General features: G+C 37.3%; 1 protein-coding gene across 1 annotated transcript in view; it reads right to left on the bottom strand.

Annotated features, from left to right (window-relative positions):
- Positions 1 to 7,075, bottom strand: part of LOC108980769 (DNA-directed RNA polymerase II subunit RPB1) — a 13,131-nt gene extending 6,056 nt beyond the window's left edge. Inside the window, exons 1-11 of the mRNA XM_035682625.1 lie at positions 6,792 to 7,075; positions 6,283 to 6,546; positions 5,285 to 5,584; positions 5,040 to 5,198; positions 4,706 to 4,867; positions 4,405 to 4,625; positions 4,124 to 4,265; positions 3,706 to 4,041; positions 3,330 to 3,616; positions 2,701 to 2,959; positions 1,224 to 2,623 (exon numbers count right to left, since the gene is read on the bottom strand). Coding sequence (XP_035538518.1) covers positions 1,224 to 2,623; positions 2,701 to 2,959; positions 3,330 to 3,616; positions 3,706 to 4,041; positions 4,124 to 4,265; positions 4,405 to 4,625; positions 4,706 to 4,867; positions 5,040 to 5,198; positions 5,285 to 5,584; positions 6,283 to 6,546; positions 6,792 to 6,875 — 3,614 coding nt within the window. The 5' untranslated portion in view covers positions 6,876 to 7,075. The remainder of the gene's footprint in view (positions 1 to 1,223; positions 2,624 to 2,700; positions 2,960 to 3,329; positions 3,617 to 3,705; positions 4,042 to 4,123; positions 4,266 to 4,404; positions 4,626 to 4,705; positions 4,868 to 5,039; positions 5,199 to 5,284; positions 5,585 to 6,282; positions 6,547 to 6,791) is intronic.
- Positions 7,076 to 10,327: the final 3,252 nt, after the last annotated feature.

Here is a 10,327-nt window from a genome sequence, read left to right as displayed (position 1 = left end):
AAATAAAGAATCCCAAAAATAGACTAAAAAAAATATTGGATGCCTGCAAGAACAAAACAAAATGTGAAGGTGGTGATGAACTTGAGGTTCAAGGTCAAGATTCTGAAGAACCGGTCAAAAAGAGTCGTGGTGGTTGTGGTGCTCAGCAGCCAAAGCTCACTATTGAAGGTATGAAAATGATTGCAGAGTACAAGGCCCAAAGGAAGAAAAGTGATGATCAAGAACAACTTCCTGAACCTGTTGAAAGGAAACAGACACTTACAGCAGAGAGGGTAACTCATTCTGTGTGCAAGATGCTACTGCCTTCATTCTAAAGTAATTGTTTCATGATACTAATATTTTGTTAAATGTATTGCAGGTTCTTAATGTCCTAAAGAGAATAAGTGATGAAGACTGCCAACTGTTGGGCTTGAATCCGAAATATGCCCGTCCAGACTGGATGATTCTACAAGTCCTTCCGATTCCTCCACCTCCTGTTAGACCCTCTGTGATGATGGATACCTCCTCCAGAAGTGAGGCAAGCTTCTTCTTCTGCTATTTTTCCCCCTCTGAATTTCACTGGATAGTTACCTCGCTTCAGTGGTTAATATTAGTGTGTCATTTAAGTAATTATAGCAGCTGGGGGTGTTCGATTCTCCTATTCTCCTTATGGTGTGAGGTTGGTTCTGACTTAATGTTTGAGCGCAGGATGATTTGACTCATCAGTTGGCGCGATTAGGCACAATGAGAATCTGAGAAAACAAGAGAAAAAATGGGGCACCCAATATATCATTGAATTTGCACAGTTGTTGCAGTTCCATGTAGCCATATTTCGACAATGAGTTGCCTGGACAGCTGGTGTATATTAAACATATAGACATGTCTACTGGACATATGATTTATGCTTCAGCTTTCGGAGGGATCTCTTCATACAGGCTACCCAGAGATCAGGGAGACCTATTAACCATATGTAGTAGGTTTGGCAAAGGAAGGTCGCATTAGAGGTAACTTGATGGAAAAAAAAACGTGTGGATTTTTTCTGCACGAACTGTTATTACTCCAGATCAAACATCAATATAGATGAATTAGGAGCACCGTGGAGTATTGCCTTAAGCATACCCAGAGACTGTTACCCATATAACATTGAAAGGTTTGTCTATTTTTTTTTTTCTTTCAAATATACCACCAACTTCTTATCCACCATCATTTCACGATTCAACTCTATGCGAAGCAACCAAGGGGAAATTTTTTCAGGGGCAACCTCTTCATCAGGCATTTCATAATAGGATCTGACAAAATCAACATCCTCTTCAATTATTGTGCTCATAGGATCTGGGTCATACCATACCTCCGTGGCTTGAGTTACACTTCGGAGAGTAGTGTATTCCAAAGCACATTGAACATTTTTTGCCCTCTCCTTAGTTCTACAAACTTCAGGCTTCAGGTACACTGAGAGAGATGGTGTTTTGATCCTCTTAGCTACATTAATGATTTCCCTCAACCTGGGAACACCAAGAGTGACATTCTTTGCACTGACACCAGCATAGTGGAAGGTGTTAAGAGTCATCTGTGTGGCAGGCTCACCAATAGATTGGGCAGCAACACATCCAATCATTTCCCCAGGTGCTACAAGCGACTGTAGGAAGCGTGACTCTATTTCACCAATAACCCACTCAAATGCTTCCCGAGTAAGCTTGTACTCCTCCAATACCCTCTTACTAGCAAATGTACTACGTAGCAAAATACTAAAGAAGAGGGTAGCATTCTTCTGGGCTTCGACACTCAACAAATCCTCACCCGGTACAACCTTTAGCCTCTCCTGGAGCTTATCAACAGCTTCCACAATTTCCATCGGATGCATATCAGAATGCCTTCGCGGGTCAATTTTAAAGATCTTCTGTGCATTCCATATAAGCCTCTTAAGGTTGACAGGCAACGGCCAAGAATTATCACCAGTGGTGGCAATCTCTGCTCCAAGTTGGTATCTATCAGCTTCAAGTTTTTGAACTTCGGCATCAAACACATTGCGGAACTCTCTGATGGTTTTCAAGTCTTCAATGTGTTCTTGCATCATGTAATCCGGGTTCCACTGTTCATCATCAAACTCGTACCTGAAAACTCGCTCAAATTCTGTTTTTTTCATTTTCAAAGAATCCAGCCTCTGTGATTCTATCCAGACAGAATCCATACCATCTTCCCCATACAGAAATTGGATAACATCACCCAAAGAGTTCCGTACTGTCCCATCATATTTGACCATAATATCTTCCATAGCCTTCACAAGTCGCCTCTGGATGTACCCAGTTTCAGAAGTCTTCACTGCAGTATCAATAAGACCTTCCCTACCACCCATGGCATGAAAAAAGAACTCTTGTGGGGTTAGCCCACGCAGGTACGAGTTCTCCACAAACCCACGACTTTCAGGCCCATAATCATCTTTGGTGAAATGGGGCAACGTCCGGTCTATGAACCCATATGGGATTCGCTTACCCTCAACATTCTGCTGCCCGACACAAGCAGTCATCTGTGATATGTTGATGAAACTACCTTTGGATCCTGCAGTAACCATAGCCTTGAGATTGTTGCTCTCAGATAGACTCTTTTGGGCACTACTTCCAGCATCATCACGGGCCCTATTCAATGTCTGAAAAACAGCAGATATATTTAAGTTAGATTTGTCATGAAGCAGCCAAAAAATGGAAAAGAAATTTGACTGCATACCTGGTTCACTTTGTTCTCAAATGAATCCATCATAGTACGTCCGGGTTCAGGTTCTAGCTCCCTTGCTTGAGCTTTCCTAATAAGTTCTTTCACTTCATTTTTTGCTTTAGAAATAGTTTCATTAATTGTTTCCATTGTTGCTGCATCAGCAATTGTATCTCCAATCCCAATGCTAAAACCATTCTGCAAAAGCCAATAATTAACCAGCCACTGCACATGACCCAGAAACTTGCGAGCTGCGTCTGGACCAACCTCTTCCCTGCACAGCCGAACACATTTTAACAATAGAAAGAAATAAGGAGTAATTAAAAAAAACATTTACAGAACCAAACAATATGATTTTATCTGTGATATTCAAACTTCCAACAGCAGAAGCAAAATCATGATTCTTTAGAGCAGATTGAAATAACTCATTGTTAGCATTATGAAAAAGAAAACTTTCCCCACAGTTATTTGCTTGGTATAGCTTCAAAAGAAAAGGAAAATGTCATTTTTGGAAAGTCTCAGTAAAAAAATGAAATGCCTCACCATAGTTCCACTGCAAATTAAAAACTCTTCGAGTTTAAATCAGACTAAATATACTATCACCTGAAAATCTGAGTGCAAAACTATATTTTTAACTTACATACCAAATAACATGTATAAGACTCCCAGTAGATGTCCCAAGAGTCTTTTTGCAAAGAGTTCCAGCAAGTAGCTCCCCCCTCTCAATTCTCACTTGAGTGTCCCCTGGAGTTATGAACCCAGTTTCTGACTCTAAGTGCCAGGCAGAAGTTCGTGTGAGATTTATCTGTTTTGGTATAATAAGATTGAAAACCTGTTTTCCAGTCCAATAAGGCCCTGGCTTCAAAATTGCAGGAGCAGGAATTTTCCCATCAAAATCCTCCCACCACATCAAGATGTTCATGAAAACATCCTGCAGAAGCCAGTTGAGATTAGACTCCCAAAATGTTCAATAGAAAATGATCAATAAAGCAAACACAATAATGCATCCCTCACTCTTACCTTAGATATAAGTGTGTCCCTCTTAGTGATTTTACGGCACCCTAAAAGCGTATCCTGGACTATTCCCATAACAGGACGATTTGATTGAGGAGAAACAATGCATTTGGGCACCATCATTAGCTCCAACACCTCTGCTCTAGTTTCAAATGACTGAGGAACATGCATGTTCATTTCATCACCATCAAAATCAGCATTGTATGGTGAAGTAACAGACAGATTGAGACGGAAAGTTGAGTATGGCATAATCTTGATTCTATGCCCCATGATAGACATTTTATGGAGACTAGGCTGACGATTAAAGAGTACAAAGTCTCCATCATTCAAATGCCGCTCCACCTGCAAACATGAGAATGGAACTTGAGACTGGTATGAAGAGCTATAGACCGAGTTAAAAAGCATTTAGAATATAAGACAATGCCTTATATCCAAGCTCCAGATGGTGATCACTACTTTTCTTCAAGTAACGGAGATCTAGCCTTTGCCCATCATCCCTAATGATATACTTGGCACCAGTTTTACCAGGTGGAGGATGGGGCCCATATTCAACAAGCTCCTTCAATCTGTTCCATTGAAACGGAAAAGGGGGAAAACAGCTCAGTAGCAACTAGCAAAAAATAAAGAGGAGAGAGAGAGAGAGAGAGAGAGATCAGAGTATAAGTGAAGTTGAGAATATTTGAAAGAAAAAAAAAATAGACAAACCTTTCAATGTTATATGGAGTAACAGTCTCTGGGTATGTGAGATTTAAGGCAATACTCCACGGTACTCCTAATTCATCTATATTGATGTTTGGATCTGGAGTAATAACAGTTCGTGCAGAAAAATCCACACGTTTTCCCATCAAGTTACCTCTAATCCGACCTTCCTTTGCCTTAAGCCTACTACATATGGATTTAATAGGTCTCCCTGATCTCTGGGTAGCCTGTATGGTAAAGAGATACATCAGCTGAAGCATAAAATCATATGTCCAGTAGACATGTCTATATGTTTTAGCAACCATACCCTTGGCTGTCCAGGCAACTCATTGTCGAAATATGTGGCTACATGGAACTGCAACAACTGTGCAAATTCTGAAATGATATGTGCGGGTGCCCCATTTCTCTCTTGTTTTCTCAGATTCTCATTGTGCCTTATAATCATCGCCAACTGATGAGTCAAATCATCCTGCACTCAAAAACATTAAGTCAGAACCAACCTCACACCATAAGGAGAATAGGAGAATCGAACACCCCCAGCTGCTATAATTACTTAAATGACACACTAATATTAACCACTGAAGCGAGGTAACTATCCAGTGAAATTCAGAGGGGGAAAAATAGCAGAAGAAGAAGCTTGCCTCACTTCTGGAGGAGGTATCCATCATCACAGAGGGTCTAACAGGAGGTGGAGGAATCGGAAGGACTTGTAGAATCATCCAGTCTGGACGGGCATATTTCGGATTCAAGCCCAACAGTTGGCAGTCTTCATCACTTATTCTCTTTAGGACATTAAGAACCTGCAATACATTTAACAAAATATTAGTATCATGAAACAATTACTTTAGAATGAAGGCAGTAGCATCTTGCACACAGAATGAGTTACCCTCTCTGCTGTAAGTGTCTGTTTCCTTTCAACAGGTTCAGGAAGTTGTTCTTGATCATCACTTTTCTTCCTTTGGGCCTTGTACTCTGCAATCATTTTCATACCTTCAATAGTGAGCTTTGGCTGCTGAGCACCACAACCACCACGACTCTTTTTGACCGGTTCTTCAGAATCTTGACCTTGAACCTCAAGTTCATCACCACCTTCACATTTTGTTTTGTTCTTGCAGGCATCCAATATTTTTTTTAGTCTATTTTTGGGATTCTTTATTTTCAATGCTTGCTTAAACTTGTGGTCTTCCTGCAAGGATACAAGCCAAATGAAAATGTAAAAGCTAAAAATCTATGGCACATTAGAATTAGTTGGAATCTGTGCAAATGCTCCCATAAGCAAACTGATTAGATATAACAAACCTTTTAAGTTCTACTATCAAAAAGGAGTAGATGGGTAAGACGTAGTTCACCCCATCTGAGAAACAACTAAGGACCAAAGAGAGAATCTCTGGTAACCTTGGACCAGTCAGGCAACCAACAAAACAAATTTCGAACCAACAAAAAATCTAAGCTATTTTGCTATTCTAGTCCGTCATAATTCTGATGGTTGTACGTTTGATCCTGCCAATGAGCTGCATTGTTCGTCCTATTTCACAGTCCATACCCCTTTTAGATTAAGATTCAGGAAGATCATTCGGCAACAAACGTGTTCAATTTATGTTTGTTTCAGTTAAATAATTGCCCCTCATTTTCTTTTCATTTTTTTCGTTGCAGAATTTTGTGCTCTTGTATATGTTCCACTTACTTGGGCTATGCCTACTATCATCAATAAAATTCTTGTCTGCCGATCAAAAAGTATAATAGCTTAGGAAAATCTAACATTTCGAAATCCTGTGGAGTTTATAATCCTTCTATAGGCAAACAGCTTCAGCCAACATGAAACTACGTCGATTCCAAACTCAATAAGTGCACTCAAACAAATAATGAGTGGCTGGATTTAGGTACCTCGTCGGCCAGAATTTTAGAGCAATTGAAGCAAACACAGCGCATGATGCTGAGGACAGTTTTCATAAACCCAATATGAAACATGGGCTTGGCAAGCTCGAGGTGCCCAAAGTGACCCGGACACTCGGCCATATTCGCTGTGCAAGTCTCGCACTTCATCTTTCTATCAATGGTGCCGAGCCGAGGGTCGCTTAAACCGGCTATCTTCGGCTTGCCCCGTTCCATCGTCTCGCTGTGCTCAATCTGTACGACCGACATTTGTCTCTGCACACCAAAAAGCAATGGTTCGATCAACCCTAATTTTACTTACACAAAAGATGAAAACCCCTAAATCCCCAATACTCCAACCTAACCACAGGTACATAAAAGAAAACCCAAAAATAATAAAACGAAGTTTTGCTAAGGAGATTTCAGTCGCAGCTGGTCGAAGAATTCCGACTTTTTTTTTTTCGCTTCTCATAATTTCTCAGCAACCAAACATGAAAACGATTCAAGAAATGGAGAATTACGATCTCGTCGGGGCTGAGTATGCCGAACTGAACCATGCGGACTTTGGCGACCTCCGCCGGGGAGTAGGGGAATCGCATATCCATGCTGACCAGTAAGAGTAGGAAAACAACCCCTAAGTTCTAAAAGAGGAAGAGAAATCGAATGTTACAAAAACCTCAAAACGTTCCTGTTTTCAAAAATTTTGAGTTTTTCTTTCTTTACTACTTTTGTTTTTCGGATTTTGAAATGCTTCGGCTAGTTTTTACTCTCAGAAGAATCGACTGCGCCGACCTCCATAACTCATGAGGAAGTATCTCTCTCTGGAAGGGAGAACCTCTCAACAAATAAGATCCAGAGCCCTAGAGGTTTATTTATAGACGAAGAAAGCCGACTTGCGTGCCTGCAAGACCTGATCCACAAGGTATCGTGCACCGGATGCGCACTTACGCTATCTATTTCCCCTCTAAAAGACGAAAGTAACCCCACGTTTTGCCCACCACTCAAGACTAGTTGGGTCAGAGACTCGAAAGAACCAGAAAGGACAGATGAGTTGGACTTGGACCTTGGATTCTTGCAAAAGTTTCTAGATGTAGTTCTACTACTCGTTACCATATATCACTTTTTTTTTTTTTTATTAAATTAATTAAATTATTCTATTCATAATCCATATATCGCATATTTATTAAAAATAAAAAATAAAAAATTATTTGTAATGTATATTATAGAAATGATGTATAGAATTTTTCTCATAGAGAACCTACTCTTGGATAGTTTTCTTTAACAATAAGACTAGGTTTGGTTTTACAAACCTTTCAAATCATCTCGTTTCAACATTCAAATACAATTCAAACACAAATATTTTTAATTTTTAATTTTTTTATCTAATCATTATATAATTATTACAATTTTTTCAAACTTTTAAACAAAATAGAAAAAATAATTCAATTTTTTCAAATCTCAAAACAAAAATTATATTCTAACTCTCTTTTAATTTTATAATTTTTTTATATAATTTTATCTCTTTCATTTTTTTAAATTCTATAAAAATCTTAACTTCAAACTATTTTATTACTATTCACAAATTATCTCTTTACTATTCACATATTTCTCATTTCAACTGTGTAAGGCAATTATATATATTCCAACTATTCATTTATAATTTTTACCCAATCCTTTAATTTTATATGTTACTATTGTTTAAATTTATTTGAGTTTTATTTGATTTTGATAGATTTTAATTAAATATTTTATTTTATTTTGTGTTCTTTAATTAAAGGGTGGTGATGGAGTACCATTAACAAATCAGAGTTTGTTATTGGCAATAAGTGTTATAGACATGGATCGATTTCATGTGAGATAGTTATCTCTATTCAGTGGTTGGAATACAAGAATCACTCTAGGATGATCACCACCACTTTGAAGATAAAAAAGGATTGGAATAATCCTAAGAAGTGTGGTGTTGAATAGCGAAAGAGGAAGACGAATAAGCAGAGGCAATAGCCATGAGGAATCATCACTGATGGATTAGGGTTAGGGTTAGGGTTACGTCTAATATCTTATCTTGATAAGAGGAAAAATGGGAAGACTCGATTGTATGATGAGAATTCTATAAAGTTAGAAACTTGTATTATTTATCAAAAAAGTACAAGATTATATATAGTAGAGTAACTAATGTACACCATAACTAGTGTGCACGTGATACATGTAATTAAAAATAATCATTATACAATACACTAGTAATAACATCTATGGAAGAATTCCACAAATACAAGAGATGATGAAGGTAGATTGATTCAGGCTCGTGAAAAATCATTGAATTAAATTGGGATTAAATGATTTCAATAAAACTATCTTAAATTGGGATTGAACTTGATTGTGTTTAAAGGGATGTTCAATTCTGATATCAAATTCTTGCTTTTTACTAGTTGGATTGTCCATCATGTTAAAAGGGACTTTAACAAACTTAACAAAATAGCTCATGCTCTGGTAAAGATGCATTGACTATTTAGATGTTATCATTGATTTGAAGTCTACTTCTCATTGTATTGAATCTCTAGTATCAATAAATACCATTCTGGTTTTTTTTTTTAACTAGTGGTAACTGCGTTAAATGATTTCAATTAATTATTGAATATGCTAAAACCTTGATTAGAGGTATAATCGGTCCGGTCCAGGGAGGTCACGGACCGAAAAATTTTAGTCCATCATTTCTGTCGGACTAGACCGTTAGCTATCGGTCTGATTCGGTCTATGAACATTTTTCTTTTCTTTTTTTGACAGAAAATGGATACAAAAAATTAATTAAATTAGTAAAATTAAAATTAAGTGATCTCTTTAACATTTTATATATGATTAATGAATATTAAATAATTTCATTGTATATATGATCAATGGTGATCTCTTAGATAAAAATTATATAATTAACTTATACAACTACTATATAAAATATTATATTATATATATAATATTTAAATATATATAAATTCGGTTAGTCTCAATCCGGTCCGGTCCGGTCCAAAAAAATCACACCCTGAGACCGACCAATAAGACTATCGATTTGATCTAATCCTGATAGAATTATTCGGTCTAGTCGGTTTTTCCGGTCCGTACCGAAAGTCAGGCCTAACTTTGATGAGTTCATTTAAACTTGTTGAAGTGTTGCATACATTAAGAGCATCAAACATGGCAGCCCACACACTTGCAAATTGTTCTCACAGATTACTTCACTATTATTCACTGCTATTTACAAACAGTTCACTATTATTTACAAATAGTTCATTACTATTGATAAACTATTCACAACTATTCACAGATCATCTGAGATCACTTCAATATTTAAACATAGCCTTAGTTTGTCTGTTGTTAATGTCTATATTGAGAAATATCATCCTGGTATTCAACATATTATTGACAACATAGTATTAAGAAAGTTGTAATGATTAGAAAAGATGATATAAAATGTGTTGTGAAAACAAACGAGGTCTTAATCATTGTATGTATATTCAATTTTTTTTTAAAAAAAATCCGCAAATATAAACAAGTAAAGCCAAAAAAAATAGTGTTCACATGTCCCACAAAAACAAAATCCGTGTTTTGTGTTTGTGGAATTATTCCATGTCTTGAGCATTTTCCTTATTTAAGATTTAACATTTTTTTGACATTACTTATTGACAGATATAGATCTCGAAAATATAATTAGTTTTATGTGTAATAATGGCTAAGAATATTATGGAGTTTTAAAATATGATAGAATTCTTAAAAGACATGAGATTCACAAGTTTGCTTTGTTGTTAGGCATCTTATATAAGACTGTTCAACTGGGTTGGGTTTTTTCTCCGCCCGGTCCGGAACCCAGAAAACGGGAATCCGGTTCCGAGTTCCAGCCGGATTTGATCTAGGCTGGAACCTGGGTTGAAAAATCCAGACCTTTCCAGCCCAGATATGGGTTACAAACCAGAGTACCGGGTTTAACCCGGTACCCGTATCTTTTTTCGCCTCCTAAATAAACCCCTCTCTCTCTCTCTCTCTCTCTCTCTCTCTCTCTCTCTCTCTCTCT

Source organism: Juglans regia, chromosome 11, assembly GCF_001411555.2.
Source record: "Juglans regia cultivar Chandler chromosome 11, Walnut 2.0, whole genome shotgun sequence".
NCBI classification, from domain to species: domain Eukaryota; kingdom Viridiplantae; phylum Streptophyta; class Magnoliopsida; order Fagales; family Juglandaceae; genus Juglans; species Juglans regia.
Note: the sequence above shows the minus strand (reverse complement) of the source record. Positions and strands in the feature narration are given on the sequence as shown.